The 24082-nt window shown below is 43.4% G+C and overlaps 1 protein-coding gene across 2 annotated transcripts in view; it reads right to left on the bottom strand.

Annotated features, from left to right (window-relative positions):
* Positions 1 to 2783: 2783 nt before the first annotated feature.
* The window catches only part of LOC135385417 (condensin-2 complex subunit G2-like), a 53708-nt gene continuing 32409 nt past the window's right edge, over positions 2784 to 24082 (bottom strand). For both annotated transcript variants that reach the window (XM_064614720.1, XM_064614721.1), the window contains exons 18-22: positions 18135 to 18305; positions 15752 to 15868; positions 11466 to 11594; positions 10708 to 10807; positions 2784 to 3452 (exon numbers count right to left, since the gene is read on the bottom strand). In XM_064614720.1, coding sequence (XP_064470790.1) covers positions 3229 to 3452; positions 10708 to 10807; positions 11466 to 11594; positions 15752 to 15868; positions 18135 to 18305 — 741 coding nt within the window. In that variant the 3' untranslated portion in view covers positions 2784 to 3228. The remainder of the gene's footprint in view (positions 3453 to 10707; positions 10808 to 11465; positions 11595 to 15751; positions 15869 to 18134; positions 18306 to 24082) is intronic.

Raw genomic sequence — 24082 nt, 5'->3', positions numbered from 1 at the left:
TGATGTGATAGGGACTAAGGTGAGGGAGATATACTGAGAGGGTGAAGTGAGATCGCACATGAATGGTGGTCACTGTTGCCAGCATACCCTTTCTCAGAGCTCCATTATCTAAATGGTGCTTGCTCACGAACCAGTCCTGGGACACACTCATTTGCTCGCACACACTTGTATGTGGCTGCTCACTCAGTGATCATGGATGGTGGTGTCTCTTGGTCGCTCATACACGATGCATTCGACACCCCCATGCACAGCTCATCGTGTGGCTGCCGTATTATTATGCCACATTTGCACAGTAGGTTGATACATCTCAGTTACCTAGGTTACTTTCCCAAGTTACCTTCTTAAAGGAGCATGGAAGGGCTCGAGAACAAATACGTGGGGAGAACTAGAAAATAGGATTACAAGCCCTGTGACACACATTTGCACAAAAAAACTACAGTTACAGCACATAATCCTGGAGCACAAGAGAGCTCTCTATCTTCTGGGTCAGAAAACCTGCTCTCCTCAGCTGGCAGTCGTCATGTGCCTCGCCAATACTTAGGCGAGCGACTTTTTTCTTTTTGCAGTTGCGTTTTGCACCGCCCCTCTCGCGTCTTGACTGGTCGCTCTCGCTAGCAGAGGATTCTTGGTGGCCAATGAAGAGTCCTCTGCCACCTGATGTCACAAGACGCGAGGAGCCACTGGGCAAGGTCGTCGCCGTAGCACGCTCTCTTGCAAGGCGATTTTCTTAGTACATTCGCACTTCCCAAATGAAATATATTGTGTGTGATGGTTTCTGAAGGTTGGATGCTCATATGATGCAGTAAAAAAAATACGTATATGTTCCAAGTCCTTTCCATGCTCCTATTAAAACAATGCACTAATGTGTTTCTTTCTGCTGTCCTGTAACTGGGAGCCCTGTACCATCACCACCAGCAGCACTGATAACACAATGGATCCATTCAGCACAGAGTGTGATTGTATTGATTACATAATTCTGAAGTGGACGCTATATCCCTCGAGACTATCTATTAGGATTCAGCTCTGCTCATAGATCCTTCAAGGTGATAGCTTACTGTTCAAGCATCAAGCAATTTCCAGATTTTTCTTTCCATGGGTAGTGCATTCTCTAATTGACCAAATCCTGGTTTCACTTTTTGCAGACTTGACTAGTATCATTTGTTACCGGCACTATAAATCACTGAAATCCCAATGGTTTGAAGTGCTTGTGTGTAAGCGATGTGTGCGCCGTGACTGAGGCCCCTGGTTTTCTGCTGAGGCAAATTCAAAATTCTGCAGCACAGACTTGTGAATTCCGCGATTTTCTGCGGCAAGGAGTCAACAGCTGCTTGGAACGGGAAACACTTCATTTTCTTGGATAATGTGGAATCAAAAAATATTTTATAAAATTACAGATTCAAAGCACTGGTGTGGTTCGGCATTACATACATGATACCTTGTGTTCTCCTCTGATGCGGTATGTCGCCTGCAATCATATTATACCTGCTGAAAGATCTTTCGGCGTCTACAGAGTTTATAGGAAAGGCGTCTACAATGCAACTTTTTAACGGCAACCTCATAGACATCAAATCAAAATCTCCCCGTGCCACCGTTAAACTGCACACGGGAGGGACACCACCCCTTCCTCAGGTGAAGTAGGCACAATAAACTTGGACTAACGTTATCTTACGCTGAATTGAGTCTGTCTGCGTTGGTCCTGCAGCATGGGCAATTTCGTAAAGCAGGCTTCACCTCATGCAGGGAAACATCAGGTGCTGAAGCCCGCTTTCGGGAGTTGTCCTTCATATTCGGCGATAGTCGAATATTCGGAAACCCGAGTTTTGGGTATTCCATTCGCGAATCGAATACTTAGTGTGATTGATATTTCATCCCAATTCGAGAACTCGAATATCCGCACACCTAAAAAAATAAGGGATTCTGTGAAATTCCGTGCCGAACGCAAGATTTCGCGATGAATTCCGGATTCCTCAAAATTTCGCGGAATCACGGAAAGCCCGGGGCCGTAGCCATGACAGTGTGACGGCACGAAGGTGGTCCCCTTCACCTGCCCTCGATTGTGAGCATGTTTTCTTATTCAACCTGCGAAACTCAGAACTATTCCCCTCTCTAACCGAGCAAAAATTCTAGAGTAGTGGAACTGAAGTGAGGTAATAACTCTGGCAAAATATAGCCAGAGTAACCCCAGAGTGGCAACACTGCTCCCGAGACATGACATCATGCACGCTTAAGTCATCTGCTGCTACACAGTGATCATGTCGGAATACACTCAATCCACGTGTGACTGAGCGCTGATATTTAGCTGTGTTCCAGTTCTTGGCGTTGCCGAACTTGCTGGTTCCTCAGGTTTAACAAGAACACACGCCCTGCTTAAATGATTGGTTTCAGTCGCTCCTGCTGCAGAATTCTTGGCATCACGTTGCAAGTACATGACAGCAAGTGCGTGGAGAGCAAGCTCATACGTGACCATCCTGGCTCAATGTCCTGGAAACATCACACGAGCCGATGCATCAAGATAATCGCGTTCATTATCTGGAAAGAGGAGGGCTTCTGCCTTATCGTCTCCCTTTTCGTTGATTCTGTGTATATCACCTGAAAAGTAATCTATAAAAATGGTTCCTTTCAATAAACCACCGGTTGTGAGTTTGTAGTCGTCTGTGTCACTACCTTGTGCACCCTGTTGTCGTTGTCTGTCCTGTTGCAAAATATTTCTAAGTATTTACCGACTACCCCAGCTTATTCCATTGGTTTGCTAGATGGCTGGACAGTGCAATGATACAACTAGATGCGACAAAAGTGTAAAATTTATTACCTCATACAGTGATAAAACACAAGTCATAAGCGATTAAAATTTATAAAATTTATATACTCCTCACGTATAGGTACCCCAAGCACATGACCTCTGAAAACATATTCACCAGTAAATGTGTATCTGTACACAATTGCATATTGAACACGATTGAATGCGTGCTGATGTTTTTGGGAGCTCCGTTCCATCCCAGAGTTTCTGGCAGGCCTTTAACAGGCTCCTAGGGAGCTCAGAGAAAATTCATTTGTAAACACCAGTAATGGTGGTATGGGATGGGACAAACGCTACATGTAAAACCTTTCAACAGTGTCCTAAAATACACTTTGAATAATTAAATAAAATAAACTCTGGGAATTTATTTGGACAAAGTAGTCTTTGTGCATCATCTATAGAGCAATGTTTAAGTAACCTTTCCTGCAGATTCACTTCTTTAAAGTACGGCTCCTTTTTCTGTTTGTTCTTCTTGAAGGTTCTTGGTTTTCCTTCTCACCATCTTCGGGTTCTCTCCGCTGCACATCCTCGAGACTCAAGTTAGCGAGAGCAGCAGTGAGAGACGCCTCTTTTTCTTTGTCAGATAGAAAGAGAAGCTTTGCACCATCCATAGTCTTTGCCACAGCAGCCACATTCCCATTTAACTGGCTCAAGCCTGCAAAAATGATATATGGTAGCATTAGTATATTCATTATAGCCTGCGTACCAAGTTTTACAGCAACGGGGAATGGACACATAGAAAATTGGAGCTGCAAATTACAGCAGTGCAGAGGCTACATTCTTAGGCGAGGGCAGGGCCAGAACCCAGCCTTCTTGTGACGTAACTGCCCTGACGATGGCTCCATACCTGGCCCGGCCGAAAAATTTCTAGCCTACCTGGCCTGGCTCGACACGTGAAATACAGAATGGTGGGCTAAAAAGTAAGAACTGTTGAAGGTGGCTGACTAGTAGTGGTGCAGCACAACGACTATCTCAATCTACGCCCATGATGTCAAACCTGAGTGCTGTGCAGCATTGCCAAGAGAAAGCTTTACCCGGCCCGGTCCGGCTGTTGGGCCGGACTCAAACTTGTGGGCAATGTCATGTTGCCAGCCGCCGGAGACAGAAATGGCCACAGGAGGTTCTCAGAACAAGCTCGACATGCAAATGTGCAAAAGGGTTTGTATCCCACCAACCATGACGCTAAGGTCTGTGCTTGATGGGCATGCACCCGCATGTATAGTTAAGGAGGCCGTGTCTTTTGGCATGCTCCATGTGGCACAAGTCATCTGCAACACGCACCTTTCAAAATACTGGAATTTAAAAACACTGACTGGTGCAACTCTGCACTATGAGTGTTCCTCGTGACTAGGGCTCAGAACTTTATGGAAATACTTTTTTTTTTTTTTTTGTAGGCGTTTCTGCAAGTACCCTGATCACACAAGTGACCCCACAAGTTTCCAAGCATGGAGAGCATGGCAAAATGTTTTGTTGTGTATATATTTTCATATTTTTGCCCAATTTGTAAAAGTGCATATGACAGCATATATCTGCATGTCTTTGTGCATATTTACATGTTTCTACTGTATATTTTTTGCTCTAACACACTTTTTTCTAGGATAGTTTATGGACACAAATGCTGTGTCACAGCTGCACGAGTAACCTGGAGCACCTCTGGTTTTAAACAGCCTGCAGGTGATGCAAAGGCTGCTAAAGCTTCACCACTACACTTTCTTTAACTGCAACTCGCTGTTTGCTTCTGAGCTGTTACGCTGAATTGCAGGCAGCCTTACGACGCCACTGCGGGGATCGGACGCTGCAGCGAGTCTCCCTTTCCATTCACACTTTCTGGTTCATTTCACAAAGGTTAGACGTGCGCACGTAGAATATGGAATAGTTATCTTCTGTTGGTTTGTGCTGCCTGTGTAAGGTACGGCAATGTCGAAAACAACGGCTTCACATCTGAGGCAGTTGGCAGCTGAGTTCAAAGGCACATTCAAGACGGACGGATCCATCTTGTTTTGCCTGGGATTCGAGAAAGCTGTAAACGCTGACAGACGTTTTCTCGTTCGTCAGAACTTCAAGACAGCGAAGCACCAAGAGGTCAGTCAACGAAAGTTAGGTTGCATGAAGCAGCTTATGGACCAGAGTGCACCTTCTACATCCAGATGTTCCGATTTCGCGATGGACCTTTGTAGGGCATTCTGTGCTGCAAATATTCCCTTCTGAAAGCTGGAAAATGTTGAGCTACAGGCATTTCTTGAGAAGTACACATGCCGGCAAATCTCTCGAGAGTTGACAATACGAAAAGGCTACCTGCATCATTGCTATCAGGCTACCTTACAAAACATCCTTGAGAATCTGAAGTCACGGAAAGTGTGGATATTCATTGATGAAACAACAGACGTTTCAGGACGCTGCACAGCCTCCGTTGTCGTTGGACCACTTGGGGTGGACACATGTGAAATGAGCTGCCTATACTGTCAGTCGAGGAGCTTCCGAATGTCAATCATTCGACAGTGGCACAGCTCTTCGTAGATCGTGTTCAGATGCTCAATGGATATGTGGATGCAAATGACGTGCTGCTTTCGGTCACGGACGCAGCTCCCTACACGGTGAAAGCTGGTGCCACCGTTTGTGTGATATACCCCAAAATTGTTCACGTCACCTGCGCAGCTCACACGCTACGCAGAGTTCCAGAGGAAGTTTGTGGCTGCTTCCAAAATTTTGATGACCTCATATCGGACATGAAGAAAGTGTTTACAAAGAGTATCATGTGCGTGCAGCTCTTTAAAGATTTGGCGCCAGATGTGGCTTTGTTTCCTCAGCCTGTGCTCACCAGACCGGACCGAGCAGACCGAAGGAGCAAAGTATTATGCCGCAAGCGCAACGACTCTGAAGATGTTAGCATAAAAAATGGCTTAGCAGCTATTGAAGCTAGTTTCTCATTCCTTCCCGCTTCCATCACAAAATTGGAGTCTGCAAACTTGACTCTCGTGGAGGCTTTGGACATCATTCGGGACATGCAGCATTCCTTACAAAGAGCTCAAGGTGCATGTGCATCTACAACATCATCAACAAAACATTTGAAGAGGTTGTCCAGAAAATGGACAAAATCATAACTGAGAACGCTCAACTCAGAGAACAAAATAAAATGCTGAACGAAACCTGTGATACCCTCAAAAAACAAGTAAAAGAAAACACGAAAAAAATCACGGATCTTGAACAATATAGCAGACGCTCTAACCTTGAAATAAAGGGCATTCCTTTAGAGGCAAATGAAAACCCTATCGACATTGTAAGGTTGATCGGCGACAAGATCTCAGAGCCCTTGTCACGGGAAGACATTCTAGCATGCTACCGTGTTCAGAGCGTAAAAAGTGTAGGCGGGAGCAACGTTGTCGTTCAGTTTACTCGAAGGGACAAACGCGACGAGTTTCTGTACAAGGCAAGGAGGATACGGCTAACAACTGTAGAACTTGGTCATAGTGTACGACATCCTGTATTCATAAATGAGCATTTATATCCAACCTTGAAAAAGCTGTTGGGCCAAACTGTCGCAAAGAAGAAGGAAATCAACTGGAAATATGTTTGGAGCCGAGAAGGCAAAATATTTGCCCGAAAGGAGGACGGATCCCCCGTAATACAAATAAGGGACGAACTCGATCTTGCTAGAGTCTGTTAGCATGTCTCTGTGATAGCTGCGTTTTTCTGTGACCACGACACGGCTTGTGCCACCTGCCCGCCTTTCTTATCTTCTGCAGAGCCTTAAAACTCCCCATCTAAACTGCCTCCATCTAAACGCCAGGTCTCTTTTAAACAAGAAAGATGAATTAGATTGCCTCTTTGACCACTTCCTAGACCAGCTAGATGTCATTATGTTCACAGAGACCTGGTGTTCCGGTGAGGATCACTATCTCTTGCAAGGATACACCCTATTCCCTCTTAACAGGATCGGAAGGAAAGGAGGAGGTGTCGCAATTCTTGTCAGAAACTCGTTTCATTGCCAAATTGTAGATGACTTTACCTGTTCTACAGGCGATTTTGAAATATTGACAGTACAAAGTGACAAACATTTATTCACGAGTTACTTATAGACCGCCGGATGGCCATATTCAACCTATGTTAGATTTTCTTGAGCGACTGTTTTCCTTTGTGACTCACAGTAATTATACCCTCGTCATGGGAGGCGATTTCAACATTGACATGCTCACTAAAACCACTCATCAGTTACGCTTTCAAACACTTTTGGATGCAAATGGTTTCAGTAATGTCATTGAGATTGCTACCCGGGTCACCAGTGTCTCGGCGACATCACTAGACCTGTTCATTACAAATGAACTCGATCCCACAGCCTTTGTCATCAGCGCGGATATAAGCGATCATATGCCTATTTTTGTAGCAATACTGTCACTTAGCAAACGACCAAAGGTTCAGACACATGTGTCACACCGATCCATTCAGCAGTCGTCGCTTGAGGCATTTCGAAATGACCTGTTACTAACATCCTGGGAACACATTTTTAAAGAGAAGGATTCGGAGAGAGCGTATGAAAGCTTCCTTGATGAGTTTCGTAAACTATACGATGAGCATTTTCCGGTTAAAGTTTTCAGGGTTTCCGCAAAAATTCGTAAGCCTTGGGTAACAAAGGAACTGAGACAAATGTTAAATATTAGAAATAAGCTTTATAGAAAGTTCATAAAAAATAGGTCACCCGAAGATCTAATTATTTTTAAAAAATACCGAAACAATGTAAACTCGAAGTTACGTCGCGCAAAAAAGCTGTACTACAATTCAGTTTTCGAGAATGTTTCTGCTAAGCCAAATATTGCATGGAAGCGTCTTAAATCAATTTACAGTCGCGAAAACAGCCCTGTCGAGGAGTTGGACGTAGGTGGAACGGTTCTAACTGGTGCACGGTTAGCTGGAGAGTTCAACACTTGTTTTGCATCCCTGTCAAACTTACACAATTCCACAGGTACAAGTTCACATTATCCTGGCATACACTCCGTTCCACGCCAAGACCACGGTTTCTTTCTGTTTCCAACAGATTCACAGGAGGTCATTTCAATTTTTAAAAACCTCAAGAATACTAGTAGTTGTGATAAAGACGGGTTTCAGATCCGCCCAATTAAATTTGTTCTCGATATAATTGCTCATGTATTAGCTTTTATTTTTAACGAAATAATTTATTCCGGTGTGTTTCCGGAGGACATGCAAATTGCAAAAGTGGTCGTTTCACATAAAGGTGGGGACCCTAATGTTCTCAGTAACTATAGGCCCATATCAATCCTACCAGTGTTTTCAAAGGGTTTAGAGAAATTAATCCATAGCCGTCTTTTATCATTTTTAACAAAGAATTCCATGCTTTCCGATTCTCAGTTTGGATTTAGAAAGCAACGCTCCGCAGAACTAGCTCTTCATTCCCAGAAAGAATATATCCTTTCCGGGTTCAAAGAAAAACTCATTACTCTAGGTCTATTCATTGATTTCACCAAGGCTTTCGATTTACTGAATCACGGTGTTCTCTTCTTAAAGCTTGAGCACTACGGTATCCGCGGTGTTCCATTAAATTTAATACGCACTTATCTTCAGCATCGCAAATAGTTTGTTGATATTCAGGGGCAGTGTTCGGGAATACACTACATCACAACCGGTGTACCACAAGGGAGCATTCTTGGGCCACTGCTTTTCATTATCTATGTGAATGACATGTTTGCCTTATCAAACCACATTAAGATAGTAGCTTATGCTGATGACACCGCCCTATTCCTGCAAGGAAAGTGTCTCACAGATTTAACAACAAAGATGAACAACTTCTTATCAACCTTCTACACGTGGTCTACTAAAAATTATTTGATAATTAACCCCCTTAAAACCAAGGCTGTTGTTTTCCACCCACCGCATAAGGCTATTTCCTGTTCCGAATCTATTGTTATCGGTACAAGCACGATATCTTTTGTCAAGGAGGTGAAGTCACTGGGCGTCTGGTTCACTGATACGATGTCGTGGGATAAGCACGTCGGTTACATCACTAACAAAATATCGCGCGTGATCGGCATTTTAGGTCGACACAGAAACGTCCTTCCAACTAAGGCAAAAGTTATGACCTATAACGCACTGGTTTACCCTCACCTCACATACTGTCACCTAGTTTGGGGAACCACAACGCAAACAAATCTTGAAAGGTTAGTTTTGTGTCAGAAGAAGGTACTTCGTCACATAGCAAACGTTCCCCTTTTACATCCAACAGGATCCCTCTTCACGAAATTTAGCATAATCAGAATTATGGATCTCTATAAGTACCGTATGTCCATTACATATGCAAGTTCAGTAAAGCAAAATAATCACATCTTTCTAGCCCTAGCCAATTTAACCATGAGATTAACCTCTTATTCACTATGCTACAATGAGCCCTACTTCACACCGTGTGCACGAACTAACTATGGCTCACAGTTGGTTTCATATAATCTTCCACAACATATTAATTCCCATATCCAAAACAACATCAACATCAGCTGTCTTTCAATTCGCTCAATAAAGGCCATGTATGTTCACTAGGATAGTCATATATTATTTCGTGTGTTCTCATAGCTTTTTTGTTTTATGCATCTTAATGCATTGTGTTCATTACCATTGTCTAACTCCGTAATTCATCTGGTTTGCTATTTGTCATTGCTGTTCGCTTTGCATTGTCTGGTTTGCTGTTTGTCATTGCTTTATCTGTCGAGTGTACAAAGGGGGGTCAGACCTCGTCAAGCTGCAGTTTGTGCAGCTTTTTGTCTGTATCCCCCCACCAAGTGTCATTGGTGAAATAAATTATTATTATTATTATTATTATTATTATTATTATCTGTTGTTAAAGCAAAGCTTGAAGCCATGCTTGACAAATATAAGGGGTTGAAACTGTTGCAGTCCATAGGAAGCTCTGCCTGCATATATACTGCAGATGAACTAGCTCATTTCAAGTTCACAAGGATAACGTCTTGCGATGTAGAATGCACACTTTCTCAATACAAGACTGTATTGCCCGACAACAGGATGTCTTTCACATTTGAAAACTTAAAAATGGCTTTGGTTACGTACTGTAATGTCGTAGAGTTCAGAGTTGGCTTCAATAAAAAATGTACGTTTGACATTCTATGATCTGTTTTTGTTCATTATTTTGCTGCACAAAGAGGTTCATGGTATACAATAGTTTTCAAGTGTTTCCTGTGTTAAGCAGCCATTGACTCCTTGCTGCGGAAAATCGCAGAATCTCATCGTATCTCAGTCTTCACTAAATGGTGCAGTGTGGGGACGACAGAAATGAGGACCAGTGAGGAGACAACACTAACGGCTCGAGTTTGTCGGTCTCACTCCGGACCGGTTTTGGTCCTTTGTGCTAGCCACGTGGAATTGTTTTGACGTGGTCCGAGCGTGGTTCGCTGGAAAGCTGCTAGGATACGAAGTGTACGTGAAAAAGGTCAATTTACAAGTCGGTTCCGTGGAAGTTTGATTTTGCTACAGCAGAAAACCAGGGGCCTTAATCATGACATACTAACCTATGGCATCCATGGAATGACACGTCCCTAAAAGTTCTTGAAACACATTTTTATGTTTTAATGGTTTCTTTGCACAAAGCCTCCCCTAACGTGTTTGTTTGTTTTAGCCCCTTTTAGTGGCATGCTTTTCTCAGAGGCACACCTACTTCCAGAAAACATGCCAGTGAATAAGGTCATCAAACAAGAGGAGTTAAGCAAGCAAGCATGAACTTTGTTAATGATTTAGTATTCAAAGGCTAAATTGGCAAAATACTTTTATTCTAAACTTTGAGCACACACACCAGAGTCACACTGGGAGACCTGGAAGAAAAACTGTGTACAACTCTTTGAAACATTTAGCGATCAACTCTAACAAATTCCACTGCACAGAAAAATAAGAAGTCTTACCTGAATCTTTGCACATTTTCATAAAATCCAGCATGTTGTCAGCAAATTCTTGTGTGGCCATGTCGAGTCTGAAGACGTCTTCAGAAGATTCCAAATATACCTGAAGAAACGTCTAATGTCTATTATATCATAAAACAATGTACAAAAACAGCCTCATTCCATTGTTGCCAACTTTGTAGCACCAAAATAAAACCCCTGACAATGCACAGGACTTGAACACTGGTGTTGGCATGTGCATACCAAACTCAGTCTTTCATATAGTCACTATATACAGGGTGTTCGAACGTATATATATATATATATATATATATATATATATATATATGCATAACGTGTATATAACGTCAACATACATACAGGGTGTATGCTATAAAAGGTCAGTCACATTTTCGCGCGTGGCGCGATACCTACTTGACAGACAGACATTCATTCATTCATTCGTAATCGTGTGAAAAACTTCCAGTATGCTAAATTCGGGGAGAAATTGGGCTCATTTATTCAAACTAATTGCGCTGGTTTGGTACAACCGGTGATGTAACTGTGTCTGCTGCCAAAGAAGTTAGTGTGCATTCTTACAGACGTCTTCATTGAGGGCAATTTGCCAGGCAAAAATCAGGTTTCACCCTAAAGAGGAAACCTTGAATTCGTGGTGCAAATCTGGGGAAGAATCGGGTTAAACCCTAAAACTTCAGGCTCTAGTTATAAGCGTTAGTGCTTGTGTATGCATCTTTGAATGGTTTGTGCAAACTTCTACATACCTGAACATACTTTATGCAAGCCTCCCGTCTTGGTTCAGTAAGAACTGCAATCGATGGAAGCAGATGCTCCTTGACCCAACTCATGTGACAATTCAGGGCTGCAGCAGTATCAAACTTCTGTTTGTTTGCCTGCAGGAGAGTCAAGGAACTCAACTTAAATGTTGGCAGTTGCACAGGATGTGAAAACATTGTAGTTTTTCTGCACAGATAAGGCCAGCTGTTCCCAGGGCAACAGTAACACTGCTGCACATTTAATGTAATATGCCAGGAATGACTACTGTATTTACCCAATTCTTACGCACCCCTAATTTTAGCGATGCCCCGACAGTACAGTATTGAAAAAATGTGGTAGGCGGACAACGAACAAATGTTTATTTCTTGTCAGTGTCATCGTCTGATGTTTTCTTGTCACTATCAGCTGGCTACAGGTAATTATCGTCGATCCCACTGAGCACATTCGACATCCTGGACTTTTTGAATGCGTTGGCGACCACTGGCTTTTCCTTTTCTAATCTCCAACATCACGGGCAAGTGTAGCGCTCACAAATCCTTTATGAAAAACTACGAGAAGATCCTCTACTTGGGGGAACCTGCCCTGCTTAGGTCCAATAAATCCTTTGCGCATCAACTTTTCGTCCCTTCTGTTTCCGCCATTCCCACATGTGTCTCCGGCATGGAGCCTTCTAGATGCTGCCCAGCTACCTTCTGTTTCGGCATAGGCAGCATACCTGTCATTTGAAGGAAGCCTCATAGTGAAAATGCTTTTGCTTCATTTCGTTCCAAAACTTGTAACACTAAACAAAGGATATCCTTACACGCGGTGTTGTCGTAGTTCGCAAATTTTGTACCGTAACCAACAGCCACGTGGTTTAGGATAGTCCTCCAGATGCTTGCGGCTCTCCTGCAGCACTCTGCGTGCGTCACATTTTGCAAGAGGGAGGAGTGGGCCACGTGGATCGCTTGCACTAGATTCTAACACGCGTACAGGTTTTGGCTCAATTTTTCACACACACACAAAAAAAAACAGCACTTTAAAATCTGGTAAATATGGTAATTTAAAAAATCTTATTATCCTGCATATTAGAGGAGCAATCTAGAGGCACACAACTTGGTTTCCGTTTTTGGTTGGTACAGAATGTTAGGCTTCCGAAAACAGTTTTCCCACAATTATAATACAACCGTGGCGAAATTGGGATGCCTGCAATAGACCGCCGAATCTCTCGTGCGCCAAACACCCTCCTTCGCCTTCACGATAGACACATGATGAGCGCCGCCACGCGCGTCACTATGTGACGTGAGTGGTAGGGACGCTCCTCATTGGACCTGGGATCACATGATCGAGGTGAGCAACACTGCGCAGGCCAGAGCGTCTCTAGGTGTTCTCTGGCTGCAGGATGTCTGAAACGGAGGATTCGAAGGCTGTCAACGACACGGCCTCGACTTTGGGGGCCATTGACATCACCGAAAGAACGAGTGGTGCAGCACGAATCTAACTGTGTGATGTACAGCGATACCCCACTGCTACCCGATCTTCCGCCCATCCTTCACCACACTGTTGATTTAGTGGCTAACAGGTGGCGCCACAATAACGCTGTCATTGCTTACTTCCTGCTACTGTGAGTTTTATGAGCAGTGAATGCGTCCTGTGCCTTTTCCCGGTGTGGTACTAATGCTATGTACTGTGCCGTCGCACCAGAAAGGTCTCCAGCAACACCATCGGGACGTGACAACTGGTGGGGACGTGCGTGTAAGGGTGGGTTCACACAAGGGATGCATCCCCGGGATAAGTTCACGGCTGGCGGTGACATCACGTGGACGGAGAAGTCCCCGTCCCCGCTGAGCATTCACACGGGACGAGGGATGGGAACGGATAAGTCTGTCTCCAACAACACTTATCAGGCTGCATGAACGAGTTTTCTCACTTTTCTGCACTGTGGTTGAACAGAAAAAAATGACATTTTGTACGTTGTGGTACATTGCACCTCCAGCATTCCACAATGGAGGGGACCACTGCACTAGCGAAATAAAAAAGAAACTGCTATCGTCAAGATGTTGCTCTGTCCTCAATTCCCCCGCCAACACGGGGGACCGTTTGTGGGTCGGAGACTAATGGTCCGCGGTGGGATTCCAGTGCACCGCGGACTGAAATCTGCAGAAACCGTGTGTGAACCCACCTTAAGTGGACGTGTGTGTATGGGCGGCAGCTGTATTCGCCATGCCGACCGAGCAGGGGAATATCTGCTGCTGTTCCATCATTGACATACGACAAAAACACTTGGCGGTGATTGATAAGCGCTCTCGCTGAAGTATAGACTGCATATTTGAAGGCTTGTATCAGGCTTGGTATCCTGACGCTGAATTAAAGCGATCGTCTTGCTACTTCCTGATTCATTCGGTGGAACCTTCTGCAAGCGACAGCCAGGCGTTGCCTTTTTTATTCACATAACCTTGAACTCCGCACTGGTGAGCTATATGGCCACACACTTCACTGATGTATGTAGGTACACGACAGATCAAACACACTTTGCTGTGACTGGGAATTAGCGAATATGTCGGAGAGACGCCCTATAGCAGACGCCTCGGAAGTAATCTCTCTTTGAATGGCGCACCAGCACGTACGTCACTCCCCAGTTGTATACGTACAACAAGAGATTGCACAGAAGACACTTATATTACTCTTCTGATCGCAATCTTATTTTGCCGGGCTGCATATACATGCTTTGTTTTCCAGAAAACGTGATATAAATCACATAACGAATAGCAATCAATAAGAAACGCCTCGCAATGTTCGTAGCAGACGTTTTTTTCTACCAATGAATGAGGAGGCTCTCTACCACAGACGTCACACTACAGTGGGTGTGGTCTGCAATTGGAGCCATCCAACCTGTGACCACGCCAGCGATTTTGCAAATTAATTGCACCACGGTGGAACAACTTTGGACAGAAATATGATGTGGGAATGCTTTTCAGATACTGCTTTGCAAGATGACAGCAGTTTTTGGCCAAGTCGGATACGACTTTAAAGGTACTGTAAAGCAGTAGACAAGCATGATATGCCGGTGATATGACTAGAGACTTTGTTGCTTCTAAATACCATATGCGGAACCATACGACCGACAACGCGCTATAAATATTTTTAATTTGCCGTGAAAGATGCGGCGTAGTGGAGCGGTGCGACCCCTGGTGTCAAACAAACCCCTGTATAGGGCCTGACTTTTTCGGGTTTTATTTTTGGCCAAATTCGGGGGGTAAATATCGGGTGATATTTTTCATTTGAAAATTCGGGTGTATTCGGGTTAAATCCCGTTACGGCATATTCTGTCGTCAGAAATTCGGGTGATTTTTTTTTGTTCAATAAAAATTTGTCTTATCATGGAACTAATGTTTAGCAATATTATCAAACTTTATTTTAATGCACGCTTACGAGTGTGCCACGCGACCCGGATGTTTTCGGGTAGATTCGGGTTAAACCCGAATTTTACAGATTTCGTTCGGGGGGGTAAATATCGGGCGGATACGGGTTTAACCCTAAAAAGTCAGGCCCTACCCCTGTACAGCGGGCAACACTGAAAATTGGTATTACACACTATGACATCGGAACTTCGTTATTTTAGTAACCATATTATTAGTTTTCCTGTTTACCTATGCATTCTGAAACCCCTGTAACAGTTTAACTTGTTAACCCCTGTTTTTGCGAAGTAACCCAGTGCTGGCCGCTGTTCGATGGGGGCTCTCCCTCCTTCTCTGCTGCGCCTGCATGCTCCTTTTGTTCGCTGCCTCTTTCGAACGAACAAACTCTCTGTGAACAAACAAATCCCGACGCTGTCTGGCTTCTTGAACGTCTGACACATTTTTTTCAACGGCTCAGCATTTCATTTCAGTTCGCTTATCCGTTTATCCTCAGATGTGGATCGTTGTGTGGATCGCAGGGGCGGATTTTATGGTGGATTGTGGTGGATTATTATGTTGGGCCCAGTGTTATACGCATGCAATGTGGTTGCCGCCGTATGTGTCAGAAGTACGGATTCATTTCGAATACCTAGTACAGTGTTGCCCGTAATCTTTAATTGTAATTTTCTAATTAATTGCACCGTCGATTGGAATGAAACTTGCACAGTTTTTGTCCTGGTGGCTTGGACTATCGAATAGCCACACTAAATGACATTTGATCGGTGCTGCTTTACAGTACCTTTAATGCTCCTTCAACACAAGTTAACACCAACTAAACAGGTTTAGAAGACTGTGTTGCGTTGACAAACACCTTTTAGCTGCAAGGCAGTACTCACTGGGTTCTCTTTGTTGGAAAGCAAGATTGATAACCTGAGGTACAAGCCAAACACCAGAGTGAGAAGTTCCTCGTTGCACACAGACTCTGGCTGGGATAGCCCTTCCCTGAAGTTCATCTGAAACGAAAAATGCAGCACAACCTCTATGTAGTGAACCTTCATAAAGTGAAGATGTGGATGTGGTGAAGTAAACCTGAGGTCCCATGTTTTAAAAGAGTACAGAGGGCCATCAAAAAAAAATTCAGATTAAGACATCTGATGAAAGTGTGTGTGTCATTATACAGAATAGCACGAAAAGTTTTGATGTGTGCAATTTGTTTCCCAGAAAAAAACTCACATAAACATGGCTCCGCGCGTTCACCCTTAACTCGCCACTCCAGCTATAACGAGGATGAGGAGGTATGATGCCACGTCACTGATGACGGTATAAGGAGAACTCGTTCTGGTTCGCCGGTCAGTGGGGGTCAGCGCCTTGTCGCTTTGCCGCCGTAAACCAGTTTTGCCAGTTCTCCCGGAGAATTGGGGATAGAAGGAGTGGCCGAAGCATTACCGAGCAAGGAGAAAGGCTTTATCAGAACCCCGAACAGCCGAGTAGCAGACGACAGCGGAGTAGCAGACGACAGCGGAGTAGCAGACAACATTTCTCTAGGCCAATCAGCGAGCGTTCTCCTTATAGCGTCAGCGCGAGGTTCCAGGCAGATCACAGGTTGGTACTGCTCTTCACCACCGTTGCGCACGGTCGCTTTTTGCGGCGTATTTTAAATCAAATTTCTGCGATAATTATGACTCTATGATGTAAATTACTTCGCATGGTGCATCTTACTGGCCTACTTAACAGTTTTATAGGAAGAAAACTGGGTGTTAAAAATTACTTCTATGCTACTTTAAATCCCCAACCATGAACTACTGACATAGTGAAGATACTGATATATAATGAAGTTGTCCAGTTGTCTAACAAACTGCACTATAAAGAGGTTCTATTGTAATAAGTACAGCACGGATTTTCATGCAAATGCATGTTTTCCCTCAATATGGTTTCGTAGCTGGGTAATGAAAGAACACTTTTGGTTGTGGTTTTGGACAGGTTCGATGGGTTCTATGGTGCATATAAATATACCTTGCCTTTGCATGTTATGGCATATTCCGCATCAAAATGCACACATAGTGCATATTTTGCCATATGTATTTCCAGATAGCCAGGTGCAAAAGCTTTCTTCTTCTTTTTTATTAAGGTTTTGTTGACTTCTGTAAAGTTCTGCATACTCTTTTGCAAGAATTTCAGTCTGAATAGAATATTTCCAATGTTTCGGTGGAGTGTAATGTTCAGTCCCAACCATGGCTGTTCCACTGCATGGAATATTACCCATAAATGTTCAAGACCTTTTCTTACAACGGCACTCAAGGCTTACGCCCCACATGGAGACAGAATGTGTTCTCTGCGCGTGTATGGCCGGTGGGCTGTTGCCTTCGCCACTTTGTCTACTGTTACAAACGCATATCAATCTGCACTGTGGTGCAGCGCCGAAAGCAAAACTTTCAGCTGCACGATTTATGCCTGTGACACAAGCCTTCCTTGTTGTGTGCTCTTGAATGAAGGCGGTTTTATTTTATCATGCGGTCCCTAATACAATAATATCCTTAATTTTGTCAAATATGCATTTGACAGATAGCCTTCATACCAGGAACGATAAAAAATATTGCATATACTCCCTATTTAGTTTTTACTGTGCATGTTTCTCCGCGCCCTAGTAATAAGCTAGGGCCAAACGGTTTCAGTACATGTGTAAAGGATTGAAGAGTATGCGGGGATATGACAGGCTCATCGATTTGATTTCATACACCTTCACTTCATGCAATTTCATTCAAACTCAAACTAACACGAATTGCAGAGGCGGAGTAAACAATTAAACTCAACAAAAACAGACCTGATACACATCCCACTTCATTGGCACTTACAATGCTCTAATTAATAACCCCACTCAGACTGTCTTGCTATGCATGCAAACAGGTACTATTGTGCTTGTTCCATTGGAATACTTTCAGCTGCGCAATATAGCAAGTCATCTAATTTGGCTAGGGCCTAGGGGAAACTAACATATCAAAAAATTTACGCATTTCTGCTATAATTCAGAGACTGCGTAAAATGACTATGGAAGCTTTGCGAACAGAACATGGCACAGCACTCTACTTGAACTCAGCATTGACAATAAATAGTCTAGTACTGTTCAAAAGATGACATTCTGCTGACAAATCATTCAGTGTTTAGTGAATTCATAGGGAAGCAGTACATAGTGCTATGTGAGCAATCTTGTTTGCAAAATCTTGACGATCACATTCTGAAAGTCCCATCCAGACCAGACTACTATGCAGGTGAGTAGCTTACCACTACCCTCAGAAGAACGTTCCAAATATCAAACAGCGGCACCAAGTGGCTCTTCAAGAGGATGGCAACTGTTTCTCTCATGCTTAGCAAGCCCTTCAGGATGTCCAGTTCAGCTTGCGGACCATGACTCTTAACCTGGAAGCGCACTCTTCTTCGTGATGTCTGCTGAACCTGTAATAGACAGTATGTTGGCAGAGGACTGTGTACGTAGTAGGTAGAGCAGTAAAAAGAAGTACCTTAGCAGCTCAATCCTAGTACAGCGCAATCCCATTAATTCAAGCTCTAAGGAGACCGGAAATTTGTTTAAATAAAGCAGAGTTCGAACTAAAGAGAGCTCCTCTCAATGAGGGTGTGATATGTCAGCAGCGCGTGCTAGCTACATCAGACACGCATCATGGTGCCCGATGTCGGTAGTATAAGAGGCTCATTCATTCCAAAATATTTATTTGCAGGCAAACATCAAACCCTCTCAGAGTAGAAAATAATGTGTTATACACGCTCGCATTCGTTCCTTCAGCCACGACTCAATCATCATAGTTTGCAATGTTCAGCCCAACCCAGTCGCAAACGAAAAACGCGAATATCACCAACACAATGAGATAATATTGGCCTTTTTGTTGGCTGTGTTGCTAACAGGAAGGGTATTGACCCCCTCGAAGGAGCATGGAAGGCACTTGCAGCATACTGTAGAAGTAGCAATTTTTGTGAGGAACTAATTTTTGCGAAATTCGCGAGCGTTCTTTTCTTCACGAAATTCAAGTTCCGCGAAATATTCAACCCAATGACAGAAAAATATGCAGCCGCAATATGTAAGAAATTTGACCCAGGACGCTGAGGCAACATATGTACACGTTTTTTTTTACGGTATTTCACTGTATTGCCTGACAGAGTGGTCAGTTCTTCTCCGCTGCAAGTGGAGACAGTAGTCCAGCCTTCACGAATCCCACATGGGAGTCATTCAGTTCCTTGTAAGCCTCAATAATCCAGCATAGCGTGTATGGGTTTTTGGCACGCTGCCACGTGGGTCAGCCTTTGTAGAAGTCGCCGCATCACTATCGAGTGCCAATGGTACCTGCTCTATACGGTGGCAAGAATGACGGGAGACAGGGCAATGACCCAGATACCCACCGAGTAAGGGCCCCCTAATCGCCGCCCTCTCAGTCAGAAGGGCTCAAAAGGAAGACAAACGCAACGGGTTATTACACAATTGTGATACCTTTTGTTAACTTGTTCCTAGAAGTTCAAGGTGGAGGGCCCCTATAAGACGCCTGATGCACGTATACTGCGAATTTAAGGTTCCACGAATAATTGCCTGATTCTGGCTCCTAACGAATTTGCAAATTATTGAGCCCACAAATTTAAACACTTATACAGTATACTTTTTTACCACGTGATATGAGCACACTACCTTCAGGAACCATCACACAAAATAGTTCCTTTGGAAGTGTGAATTTGAGAAAATTAGTTTACAAGAACATGTGCAGCAGTGGCGACCTCGCCCATGCTACTCCTGGCGTGTGATGACATAGAATCAATCAACACTTTTTATTGGCTGGCGCAAATTGTGTTCTTGTGAAACCAGTCGAGACACAGGAGGAGTAGCCTAAAACACACACACACAAAAAAAAAAAGAAGGAGGAAGAGAGTTCCTCGCTATTGGGTAACCAACATGACGTTGACCAGCTGCCGAGGGAAGGCACTCTTGCGCACCAGGATTGCACCCAGTATATGCAGTTTTTATTTACTTTTATTTTTTTTAGCCTTCACAGAATTGTTATAAAAAGGCTATGAGAGCAGCATACATGTCGTTTTTGCAGTTGACTTCTACAGCCAGGTGAACATCCTTTGGGAGAGAGTATGTAACTACAAGATGGCTAATTACCTTAAATTCATTAATTTGCATATCAAAATTTGGGGATGGATATCTCAACGCATGTGCGTATTTCAGTATTTGTTCAGTGTGCAATGGTTTGCAACTAGGATAGTCTCTTAATATGCTATCTCACTTTTGCCTGAAATCCCCTAATTAAAAAAGTTAATTAATGCGTGAGATAATTAGTCATCTTGTAGTTGCACACTTTCTTCGAGAGGATGTCCGCCTAGCCGTAGAACTCAGCTGCAAAAACAACATCTATGCTACTCTCATAGCTTTTTTATAGAGATGGGACGAATCCAGAATTTCCCGAATCCGAATCCAAGGAAGGTTCTGCGAATCCTCGAATCTTTCGGATCTTTTCTTTAAAAAAATGTTTAAACAGCCAGGGGCAAAAAACACTTTTACTGAAAAGTGTTTTGAAGCAGAATTTGATACATTTGTTTAATGAAAAACAAATTACTTAATAGTTCACTTTCAAGAGAAAACGTACCAATATACTACTTTTTAAATGTAATTTATTTAACTTGTTTATCAACTACAGGAAATACATAACCTCTCGTGTCTGAATTCTTGCCATAGAACTAAGAAACAATCAAAAGCAAAACCATTTTACTTTTAAACTTGTAATGTCGCAGATTTATGCTGTGGTTCTGGCGCGCCCCGGATCAGGCTAGTCAGGCTTTCTGCGGACTCCGGAGGCGGCAACTTTTGAAAAATAAACAAACGTGGTTGGCGGATTTGAAAGATTCGATTCGCCATTTTGGGCACTGGGGTTCGGATCAAGTCCGTTCGGCTTTCGGCGGACACCGGAGGCGCCAGTTTTAAAAAGAAACAAACGAACGTGGTTGGTGGATTCAAGAGATTCCATTTGCCATTTTGAGCACAGGGATTCGGATTAGGCCAGTCAGGCTTTCGGCGGACACCGGAGGCGCCAATTTTAAAAAGAAAAAACAAATGTGGTTGATGGATTCAAAAGATCCGATTTTTTGGCACTGGGATTCAGATTCGCAAATCTCGAATCCCTGCCTAGGATTCGAGGATTTGCAGATTCAGTCAGCCCATCCCTACCTTTTCATAAAAATTTTGCAAAGGCTAAAAAACTAAAAACAAAAAATAAAACACCCTGTATACAGGGTGTCCCAGAAAATGTGTAATTGAATTATAATAAAAAAACTACGCCACCAAGAATCATGCGGTCAACAGCATTTGTTCTTATTAGGTTTTTGCCACCTCCTAATGTGAATGTCATGTACTCCATGTTTAATTACGTAAATATTTGCGAACTGAACTCGGAAATTTGCCAAGTAAAGGTCCCTTTTTTACCCCACCAATATGAAGAGCGTGCCGAATTCACTCAAATTCATGAAATATATAAATTCAGATTCACAGTGATAATCACGAGCTATCCCATCGGAAAAAATAGCCGAATATCATGCTTTTCGGAGCACCGGACCATAGCGCGCAATTACTTTTTGAGCGCAATCACTCTCAGTGCGACGAAAGGATGTTCCGAAGCCAGCCCACAGAGTGATAGTAGAAAAAGTAACAGTTCCTAAAATTGGGAGAGGGAAAGCATTATCCCACCGAAAGTCGGACGTGATAAGCCGTGCCTGTTTTATCTCTTTCTGCCATGTCGGGGAGGGCTGGGTTTACAACCTCCTTTCGTCGGACTGACAAAGATTGCGCTGAAAAATTCATCGTGCGCTATTCTGTGCGACATCCGTAGAGCATGATGTTCGGTTATTTTTTCCGATGGGATAGCTCCTGAATATCCCTGTCAATTATCATTAATTTGAGTAAATTAGACACGCTCTTCCCATTGGTGGGGTAAAAAAGTGACCTTTACTAGGCAAATTTCCGACTTAAGCTCGCAAAAATTAACATAATTAAACTTACGTTACACGGCATTCACATGAGGAGGTGGCAAAAACCCAGTAAGAACAAATGCCATTGACCGCATGACTCTAGGTGGTGTAGTTTTTTTATTATAATTCAATGACACGTTTTCTGGGACACCCTGTATGTAGTATCCCAGGTAGCACCAAAAGTTGCCGCAACGTTGCCTCAACGTACACAATGTGAGCGCAACGTTGTCAACAAAAAACCACTGTACCCTCAACGTTCCCTCTGAAACGTTACGAATTCAACACATGGAAACGTTCTAATGATGTTTTCCCTGAAATGTTGTGTGTAGAATTGTTCCGCAACATCGCTGCGACGTTTCACATGTGACATCTCGGAATGTCGTAAGTTTATTCAGTTTATGCTTTAAAAGACGCGTCCTTGGAACACAGAAACCGAAAAAAAGTGTCGGGATTGACCTTTCACTTTCGAAGCATATCCGGTTCAGTGAGACTCATGGATTCGCGTGCCTACGGACAGACACAGCCACATTTGCCTGGCTGTCCTTTCGTTGACCGCACCTTAAGCTTACATGAAGCCTCCGCTGGACAGAAAAGGCATTTCTAGGCCGATTTCACAGTGAGAAATGCGGCTGACGAGAGCTGCGTAGAAGACGATCGCATGAATAGCAGACGACTCCGGGACATTGTGCGCCATGTGGCGGGACATATAATATGCAAGGCAAAAACTGCACGGATACTTTAAATTTCGTGCTTCATATTAATAATACGATTTGTAAAAGCAAGTGGCGTTTGCATACACAACTACGAACATGTTTGTAGAACTGCCATCGCTCCTACAGGCAGTGACGGAGAGGATGTATTGGTAACCTTCTCATTGCAGCAGATGAGGCAAAGCCCACACCAAAAACGTGGAGGCACCGTCATTGGTTCAGCTTGTGCCAGAAGACTGCAGAACACGCAAATCTTGTATTTCAGTTCTCCCAGTTACCCTGACGGCCTTAGGGTTAATAGTTAATGTAATTGAACAGAACCGTTCATCAGCTCACAGAATCTGTTCAACTACTGTTCCCATAAAGCTGCCAGGGTGGCTGGGAGAATTTAAATGCAAAATTTGCGTGCTCTATAGGCTTCCAGTACAGGTTCGACATCAGCAATGGAATGTTGCAAAGTAACACCTGGGGGATATTACGAATGCAACATGTATGAAATGTTCAGTGTGGATGACGATGCAACATTGCAAAATGAATGTTGTGACAACATTGCATTTACAAAAATTGCCATTGACATAATGTTACACACAATGTTGCAGCAACGTTAAAATGGCGGACATTATCAACATTCTGGCAACGTTCCTCGGGAACATTCAGGCAACGTTGTTCTGACATTTGGTGCTACCTGGGATGCGATATGCTGTATATGTATATCCTAGGTCTTCTAGTCGTAATTTCATCTCCTCCTGACTTATTTTGTTTCGAGTCCTCCCATGCTCCTCCAAAATGAGGTTTCTTGCTTTGCCGACCACAAGTAAGCAGCAGCATCATGCTGTGCATTTACGCACACACCATTACAGTGATTCATTTCTGGTTTCTCTTTCCTCCAGCACGAGCGTCGCCCCTATAAACAATGGTCCTATAAATACTAAGCGAATCTAACAGTTAATAAATAAACATTTCCCTAGCATGCCAGCAGCAAGTGGACGGGTGCTTCTGGGCCCATGCGTAGTCGAGCGCGGCCTGGTAATCTTGTCCAAATAAAATGTTTGTGCATGTTCATGGGTTGAAATTACCGGGTGTTTTCCTCCATTGAAATACATGACTTTCATGGGACCACGGGGCCCGTTCAAAAAGTCTGGAAGTTCGAATGAAGACATTTCAGATGAATGGGATTGCACTGTATAATAGTCCTTTTGAACAAACAGTCCCCAAATCAGAGCTAAGGCAATGATGTTGCATGCTCAGAGCCACCACGAAAAATATTCCAATTTGGGAATTCTGTAGCGAGGTAGTATTTATAATGAAATTTTATGTCCACCATATTTTCCGCCGTGATGTCACTGTCGGTAGCTTAGTTTTTGTTCTGTGAAACAACCGAAGCCAACTCTTTGGAGACAAAACTTGCCAATTAAGTTTTATGATGCTATCTCAAAACAGTCCTTAATCATGCTTATCTCAGTCACACACAGCTTTCACATCTGCAAACGTTTAGCA

Source organism: Ornithodoros turicata, chromosome 2 (assembly GCF_037126465.1).
Source record: "Ornithodoros turicata isolate Travis chromosome 2, ASM3712646v1, whole genome shotgun sequence".
Classification (NCBI taxonomy): domain Eukaryota; kingdom Metazoa; phylum Arthropoda; class Arachnida; order Ixodida; family Argasidae; genus Ornithodoros; species Ornithodoros turicata.
This window is presented reverse-complemented; position numbering and strand designations above follow the sequence as displayed.